Genomic DNA, 26296 nt, shown 5'->3' with positions numbered 1-26296 from the left:
TACAGAACAAAACATTAATTTCTTCTCAGCTGTCTTGCTAGCCTTGCTGCAGTGGGCAGAGGAGCTGTTTCCAGTGGAAAAGGGGAGAGCACTCCTTGTGAGAACCTGCAGAAAAGGGTAGGGAACATCTGACTTTCTGACTGCTCCATTTTGCAGCTCCTAAGCAAGGTTGGAGAAGAAATGTCACAACGCTACTACTTCTTGTATCCTTGGGCTACAGAGAGAGAGAATGAGCCTCCCTGGAAGTCCACTGGCCTTCTCAGTAATATCCCAGAGCAACTGATTCCTAGTGTGTACAACAGGTGGGAGCAGAACATGGCCCACCTGCCTTTACCAACCTTCAGAGAATGAGAAGCTCACTCATCTGCAACACCAAGGGCGAGCACAGGCCACACTGTGTATGTGCATGTGCCTGCCCTGCTGGGATGACACTTCTCACAGGCACATTTTTTTCCTTTGCATAGTTACAGCTGAGTCAGTTTAATGATTTCACGTACCTCAACCAAATGCATAATAGTGAACAAATCAAAAGACAGTAATGGAAAGTTGGGAAAAATATCAGGAAGAATGTCTTCTCTACCTGAATAATTTCTCAAAATAGAGACAAAATTTAAAAATAAATGCCCTTTTTGACTTGATATAATCACTGAAAAAAACCCCAACCCTAAACAAAGCCCCCTCCAGCCCCTCTCCCCTCCTCCAAAAAAACCAAAGCCAAAACAAACAAAACAAAACCACCCCACACAAGTCACACTAAGTTTTGCAGCAGCAAAACAACTGTCATGCTGAACTGTTCAAAAACGAGGAGTTGACACTGTTGAACGTATGAAGCTGGGACATGGCATTTGGCCCTTTTCACTGCCCAGGCTGTCCAGCCTCTCAGGACACCCTGTGGGCCCCCCTCTGGAGCACCATTTTCTAGTGAACTTAAAACCACTGTTTGAAGGTATCAGAACAGGTTCCTGAGTAAGGTTGAAAAAAGCAATAAAAGCAAGGTTGAAATACAGTGAATTTTAAAGGACCCTTTCTAGCAGCGTGCCCATACCAGACAGAGAGGACACAATGTCAGCACGTTCACTGATAAATTACTTGTATAATTACTGTTATTGTTCTTTGCCATGATTTTTGGCTGCCCACTTCCAGAAATTTTGAAGTGAGCATACATTTAAAGATCTAATGCCAAGGATAAGCCCCTCCTGTAGATTGCTCTGGTAAAGCTTTCCTGTCATCCCCTTGACTCTGCTCCTGCACCCTGTACTTATGTGTGTGCTGTAGCCAGCAGGCGATGCTCAAATACCTCCAAGGGAAGAAGTTGAACTGTATTTTCATTGAAAGTGCTGGAATCCTGTCAAGTGGCAAGAATGTGCCATCACCCAAACATGACAGGCTTCATTTGTAATCTTCTGGCTTACCTGATTTACAAGCAGTTAACTACTTTCATCTCATCAACAGCGAGTTACAGATGTTTCCCATAAGAAGAAAGAAAGTGCACGATGGCAGTTATACAGTAATCAACCGATAAATTAAGTCCTCAGTAGTCCCCGAAGGTTTGTGCTTTATTCTGAAGTGTCACTCACCTGTGTAGGCACATGTACCTGAAGTCAATATATGAGGTAACAGCAGAAATATTTCAGGAGTCTGTTGAGGAACACAGATTTATGGAGATACATAAATGAGTAGATCACTAGTAACTGTCTGACATAAGGAGAAACAGAGGGATATGGAGAATGAAAAATTCAATTAGTAGGAAACATCATAGCTGGGAGAAGACTAGAACATCTCTGCACAAGTAAACTTCCTTCATTTAAGAAAATATGTAATGGTCATGTGCTGTTGGAGCTGGAGATGCAGCTGCCCCCAGAAATAAAGGTGTTGTCCAAACAGAAAGAGGATGGCCTGTAACTTCATGGCATAAACTCATGGACACATATGTCCCACACCAGCTAAGCTTACTAAAGTTCTAGTTCATGCATTCCTGGAACACGAACACTAAATCGAACATTGCAGTATCATTCAATCAAAAGGAAAAAAACCCCAAACAAAACCCAAAACAAAAACCCCACACGACAAACAAACAACGCCAAAAAATCAACAGTTGGACTGTTCTAACATTCTGTGATTCTATGCTTAGGACTATGTTTAATCAATCATCAAATACAAAAATATCTACCAGCTGTTAAGGACTTACCATACTTCCATTACAAGATTTCAGGTAAGTTACTCCAGATCTCTTTATCAGCTGAGTAACAACTCACATAACAACTTCAGTTTTACTTACTCTGCACTACCTATGTCATCAGGACTGGCTGCAGCAGCCTTTCCCCAACAATCTCATAAAGCTTGGCAGAAAAATTTGGTCACAATTTCCAACTCTACTGACCAAAGTCAGATACACCAAAACCACTCCCTTTCAAGGTTTCTCATTTCTCCTGTCTTGCCTGAAGTACAGATGTTGTCCAGCCTACTCTTCTTAGATTGGTATTTTTGCCTTTACTAGTATTAACAAAACAGATCTGAAGAACAGGTACAGTATACAGAAGAAATTTAGATGCCCTAACACACACCAGAAGCCTAAATTATAGAAAATCTTTTAAAATTATCTAAGGCAATAATGAGTTACAAGGGCAGGGACAAGTTTAGAACGGCTCTTCTGCAAAAACGCATAACTTTCTGGATTGTCTCAAGTGTTCCACGCTGAAACTTTAACATTTCAATTGCAAAACAGCTACAATTATTACAAGGCAAGGCTGTTTGAAAAACTGCGTATACAGTAGGTTGAGATTCCAGAATATAATGACACACTTCACAAACTGCCTTAAAAGGGGAAAATAAGATACTTAAGAAGCTACCATGACTTGTCAACTAGTCTGTAGAAAAAACCCAGGGAAATACACCCATCAGTTTAAAACCCATATAACACACCACAGTGGCTTCGTGTCACTTCTATTAATCTGATTTTTAAACAGCAGTTGTAAATACATCAGAAAAATCCGTTTTCATATATCCACACCAAAACTCTTGACCATCCATTATATTTCATATATATAGATATCTATATATCTCATGTTTCTCAAACTAAGTATTCCCATTTGTGTAATAACTACTGAAGATTTCAGGCAGTGACTATACATATAGAAGGTCATCACAAAACCAGGGATAAGAAGAATATTCAATTTTATAAGTTTTAAAAATTTGAATCAAGAGTCACACTCCACTAGTAAAGAGCAAACCCTTACCACATTCACCCTTTTCCTGTTTTCAGCATAAAACATGGAAGATTTATCTAAAATCAGCATTTCCTAGAGACTGCATGTTGGGAGGGGTGCAAGAAAAAACCTGTTCATGACATCTGAACAGAGCTGTGGCTGGGGACAGGCAGAGCACGAGTGCCCAGGTTAAGGTTCTTAAGAAAAGTAAACTGATAAGAATAACTCCCCCCAACCTTATGAATGGCAATTGGTACATGAAGTTTAATTTTAAATAAAATTTTACCAGTCTTGTGAAAACACGCCAAAAGCCGAATCGTGTTATGAATCTAAAACTACCGAACAAGGTTTGAACAAAATACTCCATTTCCAAAAAAAAGCAAATATAGGTTTAATGCCAGTCATCCAAAATCGACATTAGTCTCTTAATATAAGGCAAAAATAGTAATTTTCTTTTATTTTTTAACCTACAGTAAGTACAATCAGCAATAGTTGCCCTGTAGAATATGCATCATCGAGATCTAAAAGCAAGATCAGCAGAGAATGCTGACTCATGCATTGTAAGATCTTCTCAACATACTGACAATTCCATAGCAACTCTGGAAACGTTTCTAGGTTAAGGACTGGATTAATGGTGCAAAGTGGTTTTTTTAAATGTGTGTATAATTTAGTTCTCATGCGCCATAATCATATTTCCGTGTTATAGCCATGTAGCACAAATAACATTTCTTGCAGATCTAAGGGTGTGTCAATATACATTAAACCATAGAAAATGCCATAAAATACTCTGTGCAATCTTTAAGCATCTATCTTCAATATAACTGTATTTACATATTTTAATGAACTTATGTAATAAGCCACTGAAGACATTTTTACAATGTTTATTAGATTATGAATTTATAAATTCAAGGACTCAAGAGGCACATAGTTTAAAAGGCCGAGAACACCAAAACTAATTAAGTCACAAAAATCAGAATATTTATGGATGTAATACCAGTAAAAAATAAAAATCACATCCAGCCTAAAAGCAACACTTCTTAAGAGTCATCCTTCAAAGTCAGCATAATAAAAAGTTCTCATTTCCCTCAAAGAAAAATAATTCATCCCACCTACCAAGCTAGAAAAACCTATTTACAGTTGTACTTTGATCAGAAGTATCATTAAGTTGTGTAATACAGCCACTTCTACCCTGCCATTAGAATTTAACGTTTCTTTTAAAGTATAATTGTATTTACAAATGCATAAATACTGTAACTCTGATCTTCATTAAGATTTGAATGAAAACAGGTTAAGTCACAATACAAACATGTTAGTTTAAAAGTAGGTGCATATTCAGTATCATTCTCAAAGAACAGGAAGCCAATACTTCTGATAAAGCTCAAGTTCATCAGTAAGACCAGGTCTTTAAGTTACGTTAATGAAGATTAAACCTCTTCTGTGTTATTCTTTACATTGGTTTCTTCAGTCAACTTTCACTACGCTGTATATTTTGGTTACAAACCAAAAGCATGCAAAGAATCCAATTGTCCCTAAAAAAAAAAAAAAAAAAAGTTACATGTTAGGAGCACTGACACAGGAGACACCCATTTCTACTTGTACTTCATGAATCAGGACATACGTATGTGCAATCTGCTATCCATAGTCTTCATGTTAATCAGATCAGGTAATGGAAAAGATAATGGAAAGTTACAGACAGTACCTGGTCTTTACAAGCATCAACTACTCTATATAAAGTATCTCAATAACTTTACGATCACAGATCATGTGGAAGATTCTTGTTTTAAGATGTTTCTGTGTTATTTGTCTTACTACATATTCGTTCTTTGTTGTTTCAGTGCTGCAGTCCAGCTCCTTCACATTGCTCCATTTCACCCTTCTTCAGTGACTAGTCACACACACTCAGCTGTCAGAATATTATTAGAGTTAATAAACCAATTAAACTGACAGCATCAAAGGGAGTTCTCATTTCTTAGTTATACTTTAAGGTCCCGGAAAATTGGAGCACTACCTTTATTTCTACAAAGATCAAGATAACAGAAATTTTAAACCATAGTGTAGTTACTACACAACTTGTAGTTCCTACTGAAAACATGTAATGTACCTCAACAATAAACACTTCTGAAATACTTAAGGCAGTCAAAGGGTATACACAAATCTGAACTGAACTTTAAGGATGAAAACCATTTCCCTGATAACTTAGCAGAATAAAAATAGCTTTATCCGTTCTCTTGGTGAAACACCAACAGAAGCTTTTAATAAAAATATTATTCTGGATGTGAAATAGTTAATGCAGTTGGGCTTTGTTAATTTAACTGGATTACTTCAAAATTCAGCCTCAATCAGGATGATACTGGACTAAATAGCAGCTCAGAACACCTGTTACAGGAACCTTAATTTCCCACAAAAACTAAGACAAGAAAAAAGCCCTGAAGATTATCTGATTTTTGCCTGAGTACTTCTTCTAAAATCATAGCCTTAACTTACGCAAGAGCCAAGGAAGTTCTTTAAAGGAAAAAGATGCCTTTATTTTAGATCTGGTAAGAGGCACAACAAAATTTGTGTGGTAACTCACTTGCTATAAAACCTTGAAAGAAACCATGAATGATATCATGGTAATTTTCTTTTTCCCTTTACGCTTCCTAAACTACTGATGTTTAACTGACTCATTTACTATGATACGTAGTTGTGGTCCCAGCTGTGAATCAAAGGTTTGTCATGTAGCTCCCGGTATTTTGCCTGCTGAGTCTGATCAATGACCTGGAATGCAGTATGGATGCAAGTGCCTGAAGCATGTGTTACATAGCAGCAGGGCACTGTCAAAACCCTTCCTGATACTGACAATTTTTAACAGATGAGTAAGCAGCAGCAGAATAGTTTTGATACAACAATTATGATTTTTTCCTTTTAGCTTCTTTATCATCCTGACATGGGAAAAGTCAGTTGCCTTTGGGAACAGTTTTTGCTAAACTACTAATATGCTTTTTTGTTTAAGAAACTGGAGAATTCCTTGTCTCTTTACCCCATGTCTTAACTTCTTCAATAAAACCTTATCTCAGGGCACTTCCGTAAATCTCAGAGAACTGAGCATACCTGCTCTCGAGTTCTTATCAACCTAAATGAACAAAATTATTCTTAAATTTAAGGAATAGGATTATTCCCCGAAATTAGAAGATAATTTGCACTTAACCTTGTGGGAAGTAGACAAAAAAAATCATTAAGTGTATGATGTTTCACAGTTCTAACCATCTGGTTAACTTCATATGTATTCTCCCGATTTCAATATAGAAACTGAAAATTTAAAAACCCAAGAGTACACAAACTCTGAAAGCATGGTTCAAGTTGCACAGCACAACTCACATCTCCACTGTCCCAATTACAAAGAAGTGACTGCCACAGAAAGCATCTAAGGGGGCTGAGAATAAATTACCTCCTCTTTGCATGCTTGTGAACCTACCCTAAAAATGACTCCCCAAATCTGCTGGCAGGCACTGCACAGCCACTTGGTCAACAGAAAGTGAACACATGAGCAAAGGAAAAGGGGGATGCACCAGGCACATCTTAATGCCTCTAGACAATGTCATGTGACATGACTGACTTGAAATAATACGGGCAAAAGATGGAAATTATATGGGTACCTGAATTGCAGAAAGGCAACTCGATCAAATCTCTGCACAGAAAATTACTGTAAATTCCCCTGAATGTGTGCACTCCAGAATTACTACACACATCCAAAGTAAACGGAGTGAACAAAGGAGAAAGGGTAAACACAGTCCTGGGTTTGGGCAAAACTACTATGAAAGGCAGATATGCTGATCATCTGTGGGAAAAGCTGGTGAAACTAAATTAATTGACCTTACACTTATGTAAGGCCTAATTATTTTTCACGCTACTTTGTAAGTTTGTACTGCATTTAAAAATCGATCTACATACAGCACTACCCATTCATTTCTAGTTGAACAACCATGCATTCTATGATTCCTTAGTTCAATGACACTATCAGTAAACCCAGAGCAGAAATAAAGGTTAAAGAGAAAAGCAGTGTGAGAAGGAAAACAAAGTGAGCAAGGCAGGCAGAATCTCTGACTTAAAATGAAGGATGGAAGATAAAACTAACCCCTTCTGGAACACAGCTTGATCAGTTTTCATTTCATTTCGAGATTATATAATGTACTTAAGTCCCACTCCTTCCTTTTAACAGGCAATGACCCAAGAAAATCCTTGCAGGCCATTGCTCCTGTTCATCATCATCATCTGCATTGTCATGGTGCACAAACAGCTTCAATATTTCCTTAGCTGAAGTGGCAATGTCTTTGAATAATATTCAGTTATACTTAAAATGAACTCCATTCTCAAATATCAGTTCTTTTCTCATTAGATCATTTTTGCTCTCCTGTGGTAAGTGGAAATGAAAATTCTATTTAATAGTTACAGTGAGATCTGTATTAAAAGCTCTGATGGCAAGCCATTTGTATTCTTAGGAAGCCTCAAAATATAGCGTGCATACATAAATATGCATCAAAGCATTCAGAATCATTAAATGTCACCATTAACTTGTAAAACTTGAAATTATTTAAACCATTGGTTCAAAATAGTTTCAAAAATATTGCTCTATAGGGTAAAGTATACAAAGACAGATTGTATTCTGCTGGAGCAAAACATAGAATTCTTGAGATTTTTTGAGGAGTTGGAGGTTGCATCAGTTTCAGTGGAGACTTTTTGCATTTTCACTGCCATTCTTCCACCCTAAACAAGTGACATATGTGTCTGACTAAAGGTTCCTTCTTAGTACTGAAGATGACAATGGATGATTTTGTGGCCTCATCTCACATACTGAAGAGGAAATGAAAAGGCAGCACCTGACAGGTGTTTTTCCAGAAGCTCACAATGAGGATTACAGGGTTCTGACGAGATTGATACAAAAAATGTCAGAGAAATTCTGTCTGCTTTTCATGTCACTTCAATGCAATAAAGAAAAAAGCATTCTCTGTCAATTTTTATTCCTTTCTCTTCCTCTTTTCCTTCCTCCTATTCCACAAAAGCTGCAATTTTTATCTTGACACTGTAACTTATATACTTGATTGTGTGTGATTTGAAGTGTGCTTCTCCAAAGACAACTAATTTTAAAAAATGAGTTTTTCATATGAAATATGACATAAGAATGAAATCTGGAGAAGTATTTATCACATATTTGAAGACCTAATTATTGGCCACACCTCAAATTAGCAGTAGTTTTGCCTCATCCTCACTTAATCTCTTTCACTAAAATTTGTGATCAGAGTTGCAATATGCCACATAACTACCTGGAAAAAAAAAATCAAAGACATACGTAATTTTTAATTCTGTATCAAGGTAAATTTTGCCAAGGATTCTACTGTTCAAAACTAAAGGTAGACTCAAAATTTAAAGTTAACGTTCAATACTTACCTGTGAAAAGGAAAAAGATCAAAACCATAATCATGGTATAACCGAAATACAAAATGGTGCTAGCTGTTCCTGTGATTTGCAGTTTAGAAAAGAAATAATGTATTGCATATATTAGGAAATAAACTGCAGTGAAACCACTAGTGAGAAATGAACGCCACTGCCAGTGATAGTCCTAGAAGGAGTGAGGAAAAAAGAAGTATTAGTAATAGTGCACTTCTAATGCACTGACTCTACTACTCAATGCAGAGCTACTTTTTCTATATAACTTTGTCCAAAGGTGAGGTTTTATAGGTTTTACTATCTACAGGAAAAAGAACTATATACAATCAATACTGCTTTTATTACACCATTCACAATTCAAGATAAGAAACCTAAGGATCAATATCAAATAAACAAAATACTAAACCCCCCAAATAAGCCAGATGTACTTATTTCCAGCCACTGAGATTTTTTTTCCCAAGCGTAGGGATGTCCAAAATGCACTCTGACTGAAAAAAGCTAATGGATTAGTTTAGCATGTTCAGAAAACAGGGAGTTAGAACCTTAAGATGTGATACCTGACTTAGCAGTACCTAGTGCACGCTTTTAATATTTGTTACAAGTTTTGCCAAAAGTTGCCCCCTTCGCTTTTGAAAGATATAGCTAAAGTACAACTCATCCAGTAATGTTGTTCACATTGAATACTGGAATACTTATTTTCAATCGCAGAAGTGTTAACTTCTTTTTTAAGCATTCTTAAAACAATATCAAGTTTGAATACTGAAGAGCATTTCTTACCTCTGCACATAGGTGGAAGTAGCAGAGCAATATTGTAGCCTCAGAACATGTAATAACCAAAATAATGAATACCAGAAACAGGAAACCAAACATGTAATACATCTGGTGGGACCTATAAAAAGGAGTTAAAAAAAATTAAAATGGCCACTGTGGTAATATTATCTCTTCATATGCAGTAATATCATCTTCACATGAAGTACTTCACTTCCTATTGAAGTACTGTCAGTTGTGTGGCCATACAATTGACTAATTTATTTTCAAACTAAAGAAGAGGTGCCTTGGCAGCTCAGTCTGACAACAGTAAGAAAGCAATCTCAAAGTATGCTCCTTGTTGGGATTTTAGGAAAGAAATTACATAATGGTGAAACTATAGTTCCAGTGAAGTCAGCATGACCTCTTCCACTGACTTCAGCAGAACTTGGATTTCACCTCACATTTCAATCAAAGAGGCAGAGCTGCAAAACAACAAGAAATGTCAAATGCTGTAGCTGTCTGTGTTGGGTAGAGGCACCTATTCAAGGTTCAGAAGCAGTTTAACAAGATCCAGTAACTAAATTGTGCCAGAAGGAAGACAAATTGCTCACAGTAGATTAGTTTGTCAGTGTGCTATGAGCTCACATCAAAATTCACTTATACTGGACTAGTCTTTGGTGCTTTATTTTTTAAAATAATTACTCTCTTGGTTCCTTTAAAATGATTTCACAAGAATTTGTTCTCAATTTGTTTTTTTTTCTCCTGAGAGTATTAATACTTTTCTAGCCTAGCAACAACTACGAAAACCCCCCTCAAGTCAATTCTAATATTCTTACTACTTTTAAGTTATATGCCCTATGTCACCTTCAGAAACACTTCCACATGAAGTCAGAGGAGTAGCACGAGAAAATGAACTATCTGAATATTGCAGGTCAGCTGTAAATTGCTAAGCCACCTCTCTACACACACCAACAAGCAAAACAGGCACTGAGTATCTTCAAACTCACAAAATATTAAAAGATGTTAACATCCAAATTTTTATTGAACCAATATTATGGTAACCCTGCATCACCAAAAATCAGGCAAAGCATCTTGAAGAAAAACTTAAAGAAAGAAATTACCACTTTTTGTGATAGAGAAAACTCAAATAGGTTGTGGTTAACTTACCAAATACTATTGAGAATAAAGAACAACTGTATAAAGATACATCCAAAAGGAAGAATCCCTCCCATGACAATACCAGGTAATGGCTTCGTATAGAACGATTGCTCAGGAATCTGACGAGGAATTTGATTTGTGCGAACAGGATGTTCAATAGCCTTTAAACAAAATAAAAAATTGCTAAATAAATAAAATGTCAACTTACATGACTACCTTTTTGCTTTCTTTTTAAAATGAGTGGTGGCAAAAGTCTGCACTTTGTTTTGAATATGTGCATACCCAGCTACCTACATTTGCTTTCACTACCAGCCCTACATTTGCTTTCAGCTACATTTGCAGACAGCTCTTACTGAAAACATGACAGATATTTTGAACTTTGCTTTTTGTTTTTACTTATCTATCCTCTGTTATAGAGCCTGACCTGATTTATCACTTTTCAGCTGGTAGTAGTGGTGGTGCAGACTCCTGCCTTCCCCTTCTAAAAATCTCTTCATGTTGTTTTTCAGGATTTACTTCAAGAATCACATAAGGATTCTTACGTGAATCCTTATAAATGGAGAGGATTCAGCCTAGCAATTAAATCCTACTTTAAGATGCATGCATGGTGGGAGAAAAAAATTTAAAGGCAGATGAGTGCATACTTTTCCATCTTTCCCCTTTCATAAAGATTACATCAGAAGCATCAATAGATACTAGCTAGGTACTTGCTTTCTGATTTGATTTTCACGTTTTTGTGGCACCTACCATGTTGCCTTATTAGTTTATCAAATCATCCTTTCTTAAAGGAAGTGCCCCTGTACAGTGCAGGGGGACTTGCTGGAATTTCAACATGGTTATCAGAAAAAAACCACTGAATTCTGGTTAAGAAAATGAGGATAACTACACAGTTGACTTAAAAAGTGCCTTTTAGCGTAATATTCTGTGAAAGTACTAAACGAGATCTATAAAGACAGAACTCTGACTTCCGATACAGGAAAAAGGTCACAAAAATATGTGAACTTGGAGATATTTATGTTTGTGGGGGATAGTAAACCAGTTTTTAAGGAAAAAAAAAAAGAACCACCAATCTCATTATTTAATGATTTGGTCACCCAATTATGAAATGTTTGGTCACCAGTGGCACAAAGAGCCCTCATATAAATAAGTAAAATTGATCAGTTTAGGAGTAAATCCCAATTAATGTCTGCCAAGCAGTGATAACCATTTACAGAACACTTATGCAAAGAGGATAATTTACAGGAAAACTCTAGCAATTTTATCAGAAAATATCCTCAGTGTAGTGGGCAAACAGGAACAAAAAATACATGAGGAAAACCACAAATGCCTACGTTCCCTTATGTTTGCTGAGTCAACTAATTTTTTCAGTAATGAAAAAGATGCTAATTAAAATAAAAATTAAATTAAAAATACTGACTTATCTGTAGCAGTCACTCAAAAAAAAATACAATACGCCAACTATTGCAGAGAAGTATCACCCCCAACAACCAACTGAATATCAAAGCCTTAGACTTCCAAGATCAGATATCTAAAAGTTCTAAAGTAACTGAACAGAACTGAAAGCAACAATGCAACTAGCTTAGGGGTAATAGCCTATACAGTGAAAAATATTTATGTGTGTATATATGTATATACACTTACAAAACAACTTCTCAGAAACACTTACATTTTTCTTAAAACCGAAGTAGGCACCAATAAATGTCAGCGGTACAGATATGCAAAACCAGAGTGCCAAAATAGCAACCAAAGTACCAAATGGAATAGCTGCTGAAGAGCCTTCTCCCCAGAGAATGAGGTTCATGATAAAAAAATCCGCAAATACAATTCTGAAAAATACACAGAGCACAGAAATACTCCTTAACATTTTATAATGTTAACAAAAGAATAGCACTGTACTAAGATTGCAGTGTAAATCTCTGTTAAAACCAAATGACACACGAAATATCAAAACAAAGAGGTCAAACAAGAAATTCTTTGTTAATCCAGTGGGACTGAACTCCAGCAGGAGCTGACGTTCCAATTAAGCTATTTCAAATATATGCTTGTCTTAACCAGACTTAAAGGTACGACTGCTTGCTGTGATTAAGTAGAAAAATATATCAGTGGTTATACAGTATATGACACTATATGAGACCAACTACAGTGTGGTGAGAGAAAGAGCCCAGATAACAGAAGAAAGCAATGAAAAATTGGTCTGTCTAAAACTTTCTACTATCAAAATGCTTTTTCTTAATCAATATTTTCATATGGTGAGAGTAAACAAATGCTTACAAAAATAAATATCACTAAATTATTCATCTTTATCAAAAGCACTGTGATGATACTCTTGTAACTTCCAAAATAAAGGGACGATGTAATAAGATTTACTTGTATAGCTGAAACTTAAAAAATTAGCTATGCATGTCAGAGACGCAATTTAATTCTGTTAATCATGGTGGTATTTCTCAACTTACCCAGGACAAAGAAATGATGTCAGCAGGACATTTGTTTTCCATTTCTCACCTCCAAATGCTGTATTAAAACATTTGACAGATATCAAAACATGCATTAGGCTCACAACTATTAATTTTCCAGTCCATTTACCTGTTATACTTAGCTTGCAAATACTCAAATAACGTGCTATCATGCCCAAATTTAAAACAGTAAACTAAACCTTCAGTAATAAAACTAAATTTCCTTATCATATTGCTTAGCCCCAGAGCTTCAAAGCAAAGAAAAGTCTCAGACCAAGGTCAGGAAATGTATCCAACTAAAACTGTGTCTCTGACCAGTTCATCTGCTAAAAGAAGGACATAGATTTGGAGTTCTTTTAAGTCTTTAAAAAACATCTTAAACCTGGAGTGATTAAGAAGTTTAAGCTTTCTAGCATTTGACTGCAGGTTTCAGTAGGAAAAGATTCATAAATATGTGAAAAGCAAGCTTAACAGTTTTCTTGAAATAATTCTTGCCTGTGAATATTACAAGAGACTCAGGACTAACATGCTTACAGAACCAGTGATGTTCTCTTGAGTCTTAACAGCATTAAGCAGTGGTGATACCAAAAGACCAAAGATAGCTTTATTAAGAAAATCTCTATGAATTTGCACTGTGCTGATAAAAATTCTAGTCAGTATACTTTCAAATGAAAATATCCTGCTGGAATTCAGTGAAGCTGATAATTTCATATGAGCACTGCCATAATGACATGCTTCTTTATTTCAAGAGTCAGAAGTGATTATGGTTAGAGTGATTTTAATTAAGTTTCTATTTCTTCATAAAAACTTGGTAGAACATGGCAGCGGTTATTAAGATTAACCATTTAATTTCAAGTCAGGTTTCATTTTTTAAATGCAATGTTGAAAAAAAAAAAAACAACTTTTAAAACTGGATATCCATTTCAGTTGCATTTTGGTTTGTCTCACATTACTTTATTTGTATACTATAAGGAAAAATATTCATGCTTGCATGGTCTATCCAGGGTATGAACCACCTCACGTTATAACAAAAACATCACCGGATCAGTCACTCACTATCTTAGAAGCTAAACACAACATTCAAAGATCAGCTAAGTGATTCCCAGTAAGTATAATATGAAATACAATCATTAATAGCCAGATCTCCACCAAAGAAACAGGATTCAATTTATCATCAATACACTTCAAAATATCCTTCAAAACACATAACATACAGCACGATGTAAAGAATAATTCTGTCCTCAATTATGCTCTTCATACTAAAATCTCCTTCTGTTTAAGTCTAACTGGCTTGGAGATTAGGAAGAGGAATAGTTTGTTATCACCACCACTGCGGTAAAACTCCCTACAAGATATAAACCCACTTTTCCCACTGGTTCTCCCCACATGAAAATTACAAAATAGTTAGAAGAAACAACTCCAATGTCTACTGCCAGGCTGAAGTTCAGAAATAAACTCCTTCTCTATTCGTGTATATTCAGAACTAAAGTAGTCTAAAAGATTCACCCCTCTCAGTCAAAAGAGTCTTTTATCTTGAGCAAGGTAATTAAACAAGCTGTATGTAGAATGCCATGCTTCACCTTGAAACAAACCAGAGGGTAGAGGAGTCAACCTTTTGAGGCTGGTAGACAGTTCTTGAAACCATAGCTGGGACCAGTGAAGGAAAGCAGTATCTTTCTGTCAGGGGCCTAAACGCTGTTAGGTTGACTTCTACACTTAAAGAACACCTAATAATCCTTCTTCCTGCCACAGTCTGATAAGCACTACTCTCCTACAGACCTAGGAACTAGCTAAAAGGAGGTGACAGTCACAGGCATGCAAGAACTGAGGTTCATGACTTGGGGGTGAGGGTGAGTGTTACCAAGCAACACTGATGGCTAAAACTAAATGCAGGTTTGCATCATCCCCCCAACTATAGGAAAGAGAAGTACAAAACTGTCTGACATAATGAGCTCAGTACCAGTAACATGAAATTTGCTTCCCAATTTCACAAATACATAGTAGCAAGAGCAATTCAAGGTCTTTAGTCATGCTTACATCCAAACGAGTGTAACCATGTTAGTGTTCTATATGTATTTTCTGTTCTTACGGTAAGTACACTTCTCCAATTTGCCCTAAGGGAAACTACAAACAGTGCTGCAAAATAAAAATCAGTTCTGTGATGATAATTTACTTTAATGAACTTAAGCCTTGTCATTTTCAATAACTTTTACTCACATTTGTAGAATCTGGCAGCAACATAACCAGCTGGAGTTCCAAGCAGTACCCACAAAACTACAGCACAGGTCATTAGAGCTCCCCTGTTAGCAGGTGACAAAAATCCCAGGCAGGCAAAAACTGTGAAGTAGAGATGCACACCTGTATAAAGTGTCTGTAACTTAAAACTAGTACATCAGTTATCTTAAAATCTGTGTATACTAAGTTGCATGTCTACTATATCAGCTCAGGTGTTTTTAATGACTTTTAAGAAATTTCTAGAAAAAACTATACTGCTATTTTTACTAGTACCACGCAACTAGCAGTGAAAAATCATCTGTATTCAACTGATTACACTGATTAATTACTTACACAGGGTAACAAAAGTCATTATTAAGATCTGTGTGCCAGAGCCTAGAAAAACAGACAACAGCATTCCTTTTCTGGGGGGCCTGAAAATATCACCATGAACCAGTTTCCAGCCAAATTCTTCTTGTGCATCTTCCTGTAAAAGAAATACACCGATTTTAACATGGTAGATTGCCATTTAAATAGCCTGTTACAGCTGTACATTTATCTGAAAAAATTACGTTCCAAATAAATTTTAGGAGGTACATTTTAGACTTACAGTGGAATCCATCTGATTGTATCTTGCAATGTCTTTATGCAGTGTCCTCAGCATAATCATAGCTACCATTCCAGACAGAAAGAGTACAATCACCAAGGAATTCATAATACTGAATTAAAAAAAAGAAAATCATCATTCAAACTGCAATGTAAACACTTCAGTAAACACTTCAGTACAGTACACTTGAAGGCAAATTTTCTTCTCACCTAAACCATTGGATGTGAGTGTGAGGCATGGATTCCAAAATATAATCCCATCTTGATGCCCACCTGATACTTTTTTCTTCCTGAAAGAGTAAACACATGAGCTTCAGATACAGTTAGTATCCAACTTGCACATTTACAAGCTGATGTTCATGCAAAGCAGTCTTAAATCTTGTGACTAAGTGAATTTAGTGCTCCATGCCTAAAATAGTTTAGTAATGACTACCTATAAAAAACATAAGATTTGACCACAGAATTGAAACCAAAAATATTTTCTGAATTTGAGCACCTGTCTTCTTAAGATATAAAGGCCTATCAAATTAATTCTGCTTCCTCCCTTCAAGAATTATAGGAGTTCACCTGGAATTCAAATGACCAGCAGAATAATAAAAGAACATGCATTTTTTAGCATACGTAAGTCCACACAAAGAAACTAAGCTATGCTATGCAGTCTCCAGCACAAAACTTCTCTCTCTAGATAGTGGTCTGTCCAAATTATCCTTTGCTTTCATACAACCTCATTTCAGTACCAACTATCAATCCAGTTACAAACAGCTTTTACTCCAAGACAGATGAGGAGACAATACTACAGAATTTATACTATTAGTAGAGGGAAACAAATTATTCCTTCAGGCATTTCAACCATCAATCAGAAACACTTCAAGAAGAGCACTTCTTTGTTTTATTTTGTACAGTAAATATGAAAAAAAGGAATAGACAGTGCTGATTAACCTGAAGATTGCTATTAAACAAACCACAAACACTACTATCAAGTAATAGGATTGGCTAGGTGTCTTTCTGATGGGATGTTATTTCAGTAATTTATGCAAGAGCAAGAGTGCTTTCCAGAAAAGTCAGTTTTTGAAAATATAAAAAACAATGGGTTAAAAAATTTAGCCAAGGTCAAATATCTGGTTCACTGAGGTAATAAAACTAAGTCTCAAAGCAAGCAACAAGTTTCTAAAACAGTATAAATGATTCTAAGATAGAACTGTATTTTTCATCATATGTAGACTGTCTTTTTTCTGTCTTACTGAGATGACCTGATCTGCCAACACAACAGAATTTCAGAAGACTACCTCCAATTGATGTAACATTGTGCACAGTACAGCAACACATACAAATAAGCTGGGCATATCATTTTTTAAGGAAGAACAATATAATAGCATGAAGATAAGGTCATTCTTAATTACTAACTTCTCACAGGTTTTCAGAAATACTTCCTTTTCAGTATACAAATTCATTTCAGCATCATAACTGATATAATTTCTCAAAATACAATTATTACATCATACATAGTATAATCCCTTTAGAGTATATTTCTTATACCATTTATTGTATTTTGAACTTAGTCTTAGATTAAGAGTACAAAATTTTGGGAAACAGTTTGTTCAGCAAAACTCATTTAAAAAAAAGGAAAATCAACAAAGAACCCCTATCTTATTTGTCACCAGAAGAAGACATATTCAAGTATCACTGCTCCCCTGCAGTTGCTTGACATACTGCTCCTCTGCTTTTCAATAAAGAGTAGCAGAACAAAAAATACCAGCTTCCTACTCTTTTGTCATTTTTCATGGGAGTAAGACCCTAGAAAGAAGGCAGCTTTTGCATCAGGAGAGCAGAAAATGATCAGCTTCAACCTACGTACAAGAGTAATTTGATGAAACACAGTTTCTCAGACTTAAGAGTCTGGATTGAAAAATAATCTACCAGAAAACCTAGGTAAACATGCAAATGGGATTCTTTTAAAAACCACATTTCTCACTCAATCTGTGTGTGGTGGTATGCAGAATTGTAAACCATGTGGTTAAATTCCAAGTCACCGCTGATATTCCAGTTCAAATAAAGTTTAAAACTACAAATTTACTATTTTGAGCTAATTTTAGTTGTCCATCTTTAAAATTCAGAGTATTAATGCATGATTTTAAGAGGTAACTACCAGAGAAATCTTAGTACTCACTTGAAAAGAAACTGAGTATGTATAAGCAATTTTTACTTCTCCACTAGCCTTATTATTTATATCCATAGGTACTCCTGAGCAGTCGGGGTTGTCTGGATTAGTGTGCTTGTAACTGCAGGAAGAAAACACACAAAATGAAAGCTGCTTCACTGACAACACTCTTAAGAAAGAATTCATTCATCTTACAAAAGCATATCAAGCATTCTTCCCTTAAATATAGAAATTGTTCTTAATGTCTCAAAAATTTCAGAACTCATAAGGAAGGTATCATAAGCTCAGGACTTTTTGAAACTTGAACTTTTTAAACAAGAGTTATCTCTTCTAAAATGAAAAATATAGAGAGCACAGTCTCTAAAGCAGCATGCCAAAAATGAAACAGGTCTGAGTACTGCTAAGAACTCCAAAACACTCAAAAAGTTACAACACCAGAATTACTAGCTTCTGTAATAAAAGAATACTTTCAACTGAACCAACGATGCCACAAGTTCAGTTATACGACGAAAAGAAAAACAACATGCTAAGAAATAATACAACAGATATCAGTTTTGCAAAAGCCACATAAAACACCTGAACAACTGACAAGTGTATCTGTGAAATCATTCTATTCAAATCCTGATTGCTGAAGACATGAAATGTTGCACTTCAATTACGCTTCCATCAGGTACTGGTGGAACATCCGATACAAGACAAATGTCCCCCAGTTGGGAAATGAGGGTTCTACATGCACTACACACACCCCACACCCCACCAATACTTACAGGTTTTATTTTATCTTTTCTTGGCCCAAACAGGAAACAGTTCACCAAGATCCACTGAATTCAGAACAAAATCACATTAGAGTGTCCTACACTACACTACATCTAATCTACAGGTCACATATCTGAAAAACTTCTGACTACCAGGAGGTCCCCAGATCAAAGCTAATATCTTGGGATGGATCACTTTTTGATGAAAAATTACTTCTGAATACTAACCTTTTTGGTTCAAGTTTAGCAGCAACTAGTCTTGCTCCTAGAGCTTCATTTTCCACAACATGGTAATATATTTTTATGTCAACATGGTTGAAAATATAAAAGGTATCTTTATCGTGGAATTCTGACTGCAATGATAAAAGACGACATTAAACAATCAAAAAGATATAGACATCTAAAAGCCTTAGGCAGAAGCTTACATAACACAGACTGCATACCATTTTCTGTCAAGGTCTCCTACAGTATGAATGTGAGATTCTGTGAATACAAAGACAGTAAAGTGCATCCCTGCATTAAAAAGACAAGCTAGAAGAGTTAATGCTAAGAACAGTCTACTATACCTGAAAAGTAGAAAAATGAATTTAAAGTATTTATAAAATATATTTCTGTAACTGAAGATGTCCTATTTTATTTAAGTAGCAAACTGAATAGATAACTGTGACAACAGAACCTTCCAAGACAAACAATGCAAATAAATGCTCTCTGTGACAGAACCACCCTGACATTTGAAACCAAAGATGCACAGGGATGAACTGCATGCAGCAGCCAGGAATGCTAAATACAAACCTCAGGTGAAGGGAAACATTGCTTTGGAATTTAGTCAGTAAAAGAGGTTCTTAAATCACCAGCTGAGATTTAACAGCTGTGTCTACTGAAGCTCAATTAGTACCTCTTAAGCGTTCTATCCCCAACCTTTCCACCCTAATTATAAGAATAGTTTTATAAATCTCCTTCAGTTACCCCTTCAAGGCTTATTTTCTCTTTATTAAAAGCAACTATTTAAATAAGATTAAAAGAATACTGACAGATTACATATTTGATCATAAATGCATCCATTCATATAGAGCCTCTGAAACCAATTTATTATGGAGGCAAGGAAACAAAACTGGAAATTGCGGAAACTGTTGTCTTTGGTAAGATCTATTAAGTAAAACCAGCCATTCTGAAAAAACCAAACGCTATTCCAAGTTCTTAGTGACCTCTCCATGGAGGAGGTCTCAGATAATCTAAAGACCTCTTGGGCTTTCTACTGCATTCTTATCCCCTGCTTTCAGTGCATTTATCCGGACCTCCACCACCTAATCCAATAGATCTACCAGAGGAGAATTTTGTTAATGCAGAAATCTTACATTATGCCTTCTTCCATTAGTTCCCAGTTTTAGGGAAGGAATCCTTCAAAAAGTATTAATTTCTGCACAGTTACAAACGTACCTATGCAAATCTGATACCATGAAAGCACTTCTATCCCACAGAAATGTAAAGTCCAAGCGCTCAAATATTTCAGCTTTTTTGGTAATGAAGATAACGTGCTTTCCTTCACCTTTACCCTTCACATGTACTAAATGATATGCTATGCATGTTCATCCCTTGATCTTTCAGAGCCCTTCTGTATTCTGCAGCATAAGAGACAAGGTTCTTAGGCTTAGATCAGGATTTCAAATCATGGTACTTGCAGAGATATCAAAACACTTAGTTGTTTTTGGGCCACACGGGTTCTCAAGACAGCAAGGACTTTCCATAGAAACATACATAGGAGAAATGCCAGTCTTTAAATTAGTAAAAATGGGATATTAAAAATATATATAATTGCATAAACATACGTTAATAACACAGGCATCTTTTGGACGGCCATCTTCTGTAATGTAACAGCCAATAGGAAAACCAGGATTGCAGAACCTCTGGCCATCTTCCACATCATAACACCAGGTCACAGGCATGTTGTCCACAATCCTGTAAATGGCAGTGACATTTGACAATTTTTCAAAATCATAGAATCAGCTGAGTTGGAAAGGACCTCTGAGATCATCAAGTCCAACCCTTGATCCACTACCGCCGTGGTTACTAGACCATGGCACCAAGTGCCACATCCAGTCTCATCTTAAAAACCTCCAGGGACGGAGAATCCACCACTTCCCTGGGCAGCCCATTCCAATGCCTGATTACCCTCTCTGTAAAGAATTTCTTCCTAAACTACACGGTGTAACGGAAAAAACACCAGATTGACATTAATCTAACTCTGCTAACATTCATTATTGGTAAATTAACCAAAAGAATAATACTTCTTTCACATTTTAACCCACGGAATTCCACTGATTGCCAATCCAGTTTCCAAATGAGTTACGAGCATGTAGCTCTTCAACTGAATCTATTCTATTCACTGGACTCTTTTCTGAAGTCCCCTTACAGAAATAGCCCAGGCAGAAAAATCCCCCACTCCAAAGTCACAACAGTCTAACATTTCATTATTTTGTCATTAAAAAATGGCCAAAATCATTACTAAACCAGCTAAAATTTATTTCAAGTTTAAGACAAAGCACAAAATAATAAAAAAGTGTACATCACATATTATTCATTGTCCAGCTTCCTCATTGCTCTTCCATTGCAAAATACATTTTTCATGGCACTCATCATTATAACCACTAGGCTATTAATGTTAACAGCTACCTGATAATACCTCATTAGATACTTCCAAATATCTAATTAAACACAGGAATTATGACTTTAGGCAACAAAACCAAAGAACTATCTAGTCTGTTGCATATTGGAACAGTCTCTAAAGTAGCACTACTTTTTAAAGCACCCCAACAGATGCGGGTTAAGAGTGGTACATGCTGCCTTTGTTCACACAACAGAGAGAGATCTGCATCATCCCTACCATTAGGTACGCAGCAGAAATAAGTAGCACTGTTCTTGGCTTATACTGACACAACAGAAAAGGTGAAGACACCCTACAAAAACGGAGTTTCCAGATTCTCAGGAGATTCCAAAGACTATCACAGCTGCAAGCAGCCACAGCACCAACCAGTTCCTAACTTCACCATGCTACTACAGGGTACAATTAAGGTGCCAGTTAGGAGCCATTCCAGATGCAGATTGATTACATTTGGACCATACTGTATGAGGCCAACGGTATGAGGTTCAACAAGGCCAAGTGCTGGGTCCTGCACCTGGGTCGCATGTGGTGGTTTGAAAAACCTTCTCTCTGAGGTAGTAATGGTTTGTCCCACTGATAATACTGGACCAATCAATAGTCCACGTGTGCCCTACGGAAATTACATACCCACAGAAACGGAAGAGAAGGTGGTGAAGATAGTTTAGAAGGTGGGTAGCCATGATCTGAGCCAGGAGGAAGCAGGGGGCCAGTGAGCCCCTCTGGGGGCCAAGGGCCCCCAGCCCCCAGCCGAGGCTACGGGAGACCGGTATAGTGTCAAAGCTGGACCGGGTTCCATAATCAAGAGCTGGAAGAGTTTCCTTACTGTCAGCAGCAGCAGAAGACACTGAAAGCGGCAGCGGAGCAGTCCTGAACTGAGACAGCGATGGCTGAAAGCCAAAAAGATAGCCAGTAGCAACGAGATAACATGAAGCCGGCTGAAAGACGCAGAGATGTTCCTGCAGGAGGGAGAGCTGGCAACAAACAGGAAAACTCAACAGGGCTGTTTTGGGGTAAGACTGTATCACTTTCCCAAAACCCAGAGACCTCCTGAAGAGGAGGGGTGGACTTCCAAACCCTTAGGGAGTCGCAAAATGCAGCAGCAGCTAGAGAGAGAGAAAGGAGCTGAAAAAGTCGGAGTCGTCCTGAGAGCTGAACCAGGACGGAATGCGGAGGAGGTGGCCTTGACCCCGCTGCTGCTGCTACCATGCTGGCGAGCTGAGACAGAGCAAAGGAGCTCTGGTAAGACTGAACTGAAAGCTGCCTTAAATGCTCTAGCCCAAGAGAAGTGAAGGTCTCCAAGGAAAATCCCCCGAAGGCTCGGGGTTGGAATTTCCACAAAGTAAGAACAAAAATCCTGACTGCCATACTTAAATCTGCTGCCTTAGAAAAATGAAAGACACTAACCAGTGCCACAAAAAACTGAAATGAAGGAACTGTGGCCTGAGGAGTGACAGAAAGACTTTTCTCTTTTCTTCTTAGACTTTTATTGAAGGAAAAGAGGAATTTAATTTAATGTAAATATATATATGTATGTAAATAAACCATTGTAAATATTTTCCCCTTTCCCCAATATCGAATAGTTGTGTTTTGTCTGAAAACTCTCCACATGAGGTGAGGAAGATATCAAGTCCATGCCATCACTAAACCCTCTCACAGGGGCAAATTGTGGGAGGGGGCTTGAACTTAGAAATTGGATTCTTGGGAGTTTCAAACCACCACAGTCGCAACAACCCCAGGCAGTCCTCCAGGCTGGGGGCGGAGTGGCTGGAAAGCAGCCTGATGAAAAAGGACCTGGGGTGCTGGTTGACAGTGGCCGAACATAACACAGCAGTGTGCCCAGGTGGCCACAAAGGCCAATGGCATCCTAGCCCTGTATCAGAAATAGTGTGGCCAGCAGGACTAAGGCATTAATTCTTCCCCTGCACTCAGCACTTGTGAGGCCACACCTTTGAACCCCGCATCCAGTCCCGGGCCCCTCACTACAAGAAAGATATTGAGGTGCTGGAGCATGTCCAGAGAAGGGCAATGTAGCTCATGAAGGTTCTGAAGCAGAGGCTTAGGAGGAGCAGCTGAGAAAGCTGGGGGTGTTTAATCTGGAGAAAAGAAGACTCAGGGGAGACCTTAATACCTCTATACAACTACCTGAAAGGATATTCAAGGTGGGGTTGGTCTCTTCTCCCAGGTAACAAGCGACAGGACGAGAGGAAATTGCCTTGATTTGTGCCAGGGGAGGTCAGATTGGATATTAGGAAAAATTTTTTCACTGAAAGGGTAGTCAGGCATTGGAACAGGCTGCCCAGTGAAGTGCTGGAGTCATCAACCCTGGAAGTATTTAAAAGACATCTAGATGTGGCACTTTGGGACGTGGTTTAGTGGTGTACTTGGCAGTGTTAGGTTAATGTTTGTATTGGGTTTGTGTGGCAAGATTTTAGTTCGCAGGGGGGTACAGAGGTAGGTTTCAGTAGGAAGCTGCCAGAAGCTTTCCCTATGTCTGATAGAATCAGTGCCAGCCAGCTCCAAGGCAGACTCACCACTGGCCAAGGCCGAGTGGCAGCACCTCTGGGTTACCCTTAAGCGACTAGGGCAGCACCTCTGGGAAACAGATTTAAGAAGGGGGAAAAAGAACTGCAAGGGTCAACCCACTGCACAGCAGGACTCAATGACCTTAAAGGTCTTTTCCAATCTAAACAACTCTATGATTATATATTTGAAATTTTACTTCCATAATATATGCTAGAGAGAACTTTTGCTTTTGTTAGTATTTTAATTTCACAACCAAACCCAGGTAAAACATTAACATATTGCAAGTAAGTTTGGCTGGGGTAAAGGCTTTCCCTTGCATCTTCTGCAGCAAAGACATACTGAGCTGCCTTCAAGCAGCAATGCTGGAACAAATTGATAGTTTAAGCACCAAATCATTTTTCACAGTTAATCTTCAAATTTAAAATGACTTGAAGAGATTATACATGTGGAGCAAATATGCTATTCAACAGTGCTCTTATATGTCTCTCAAGAACATCTGGTGATGAACATTGTCAGCCAAGATATCAGCATAGCTGTTGAGTCCAATTCAGTCTGTCAATTCCTAATCTTATTAAGTGGCTTTTAAACCTTAAAAGTACTTTGCACCATCTGTGTTCCCTGGGAATTTCATGATAAATTGAAGCTGGATAATAAACCTCTATTAAATCCTTGCTTATGCTACCTTGTTGATCCCTGTTCAACATACCTCTGTACCATACTCCTGGAGCATGCATCATTATTCACAAAATCCAGCCACTGCCACTTTGTGAAGCTAAGGCTAAGGAGGACTAACAGCCATAAACAGGGATTTTTCATGCCACTGGTTCTAAAATTTTAGGGCAGTGGGCCTAGCAAAAAAAAAAAATAGTAGAAATGCCATTAAAAGGACTAAGAATACCAGAAATACCCTAAATTTCAAGGGAAGGTTTCACACTGAAAAATAGAACTATATCTTACTTAAATCTCAACAGTCATATCAAGTTACCTATACTGGCTAAAAATATTACTAAAATACACTAAATATATCTGTAAAACAATTTAATCTATGGGGGAAAAAACCCCAAACAGTCTGAAGAATTTTCTGTGTGATTAGTTTTACAAAGTTCTATTTTAGTTTCCATCAGCTTAAGCTATGGGTTTTCCTAAAAAAATTAATTTATTTCAAGTATCATAGCTTTGGGAAATTATTTTTAATTTATAAACCAAGACATACACAAACTTTTAAAGTTGAAGCTTTAAGCCCCAAATGCATCACTAAAATTCAAAGTGGTGTAAATATTATAAATATATGCAGTATTTAACAGGAATATAAAACCAAGCCCAGCATGTCTGAAGCTCTATTTATTTTAGCATTAGCCATTTACACTTCAAATCCCTGCAACAGCAGCTGTACCTTTCAGAGTTTCTTTTATTACTTCTTCGCTCACCTACCTAAACATATTGCTATTGCCTGTGAACCCTTCTGACCTAATCTATCAATTTCCTACAGGACTAATTTCAAGAGATTCCCAGAAATATTTACATTGGTGAGCCACAGTTTATCCCCACAAAGGGATATCCCATATCAGTTCCCAAGAGCAGTAGAAAATGCACTTGCTGCCTTTCCAGCACGGGTGGCTGTTACAAAATTGAAGAAATAGAATGTGACATTACAGAAAAACAGTTAATGACAGTGGCAATATTCAACATTTCACCTGCATTTTTACTAATATATTCAGACAGTTTTAATCTAATTAGATGAAGAGTGAAATGTTTGTTCCAGAGAGGCAGGAAGCACATATTTGGAATTGGGGCATACCTATGGTCAACACTGGTTAATGATGCTTATGTATTCCTTGCAAAAACATGCCACAGGAACTTATGCCCAGGTTATTCCTTTTATCCTTGCACCTGAAGGCTGCTGTTAGCAGAGCAAACCAACATGCAACTCACTAAACAAACACTGATAGCGTGGTTGGGTATTTCCAACATCAGGACCAAGCCTGCTGGTAAACATTTTGCAGCTCTTGGATGTGGGTGCAGAGCACATGGCTACATCCCAACTGAAAATCTCCATGAGATTCAGCACACACATTCAGCCTTGCCCCACCCTTAATGACCATGGGAAGAGGACCTCCACGTCCAAACAGAAACAGAGCCCCAAGAGGCTCCAAGGTGACTCAGATGGTTACAGAGGGACTCAGAGAATAGGAAAGGACCAAGTGTTTATGTGTTCCTCAAGATGATTTCATTAATTAAATTTTCATTGTCCACCTTTCCCTTTCATATCCTAGAAGACAAACAAACATTGCATAAAACTCTTTCAGAACCACTGATCCTGTTTCCTGGACACAATATTTGAAGGGGAGTGCAATGGTTCTCAAGGAAACCAAAGACAACATAGCAACAGA

The 26296-nt window shown here is 37.3% G+C and overlaps 1 protein-coding gene across 1 annotated transcript in view; it reads right to left on the bottom strand.

The window, feature by feature from the left end:
- Positions 1 to 3572: 3572 nt before the first annotated feature.
- The window catches only part of TM9SF2 (transmembrane 9 superfamily member 2), a 30277-nt gene continuing 7553 nt past the window's right edge, over positions 3573 to 26296 (bottom strand). The window contains exons 5-17 of the mRNA XM_064646075.1: positions 20551 to 20680; positions 18953 to 19077; positions 17979 to 18090; positions 16022 to 16101; positions 15816 to 15924; positions 15560 to 15692; positions 15209 to 15328; positions 12992 to 13049; positions 12205 to 12364; positions 10548 to 10699; positions 9408 to 9519; positions 8631 to 8802; positions 3573 to 4735 (exon numbers count right to left, since the gene is read on the bottom strand). Of these exons, the coding sequence (XP_064502145.1) occupies positions 4668 to 4735; positions 8631 to 8802; positions 9408 to 9519; positions 10548 to 10699; positions 12205 to 12364; positions 12992 to 13049; positions 15209 to 15328; positions 15560 to 15692; positions 15816 to 15924; positions 16022 to 16101; positions 17979 to 18090; positions 18953 to 19077; positions 20551 to 20680 (1531 nt within the window). The 3' untranslated portion in view covers positions 3573 to 4667. The remainder of the gene's footprint in view (positions 4736 to 8630; positions 8803 to 9407; positions 9520 to 10547; positions 10700 to 12204; positions 12365 to 12991; positions 13050 to 15208; positions 15329 to 15559; positions 15693 to 15815; positions 15925 to 16021; positions 16102 to 17978; positions 18091 to 18952; positions 19078 to 20550; positions 20681 to 26296) is intronic.

The sequence above is a fragment of the Pseudopipra pipra genome, chromosome 2 (genome assembly GCF_036250125.1).
Source record: "Pseudopipra pipra isolate bDixPip1 chromosome 2, bDixPip1.hap1, whole genome shotgun sequence".
Classification (NCBI taxonomy): Eukaryota; Metazoa; Chordata; class Aves; order Passeriformes; family Pipridae; genus Pseudopipra; species Pseudopipra pipra.
This window is presented reverse-complemented; position numbering and strand designations above follow the sequence as displayed.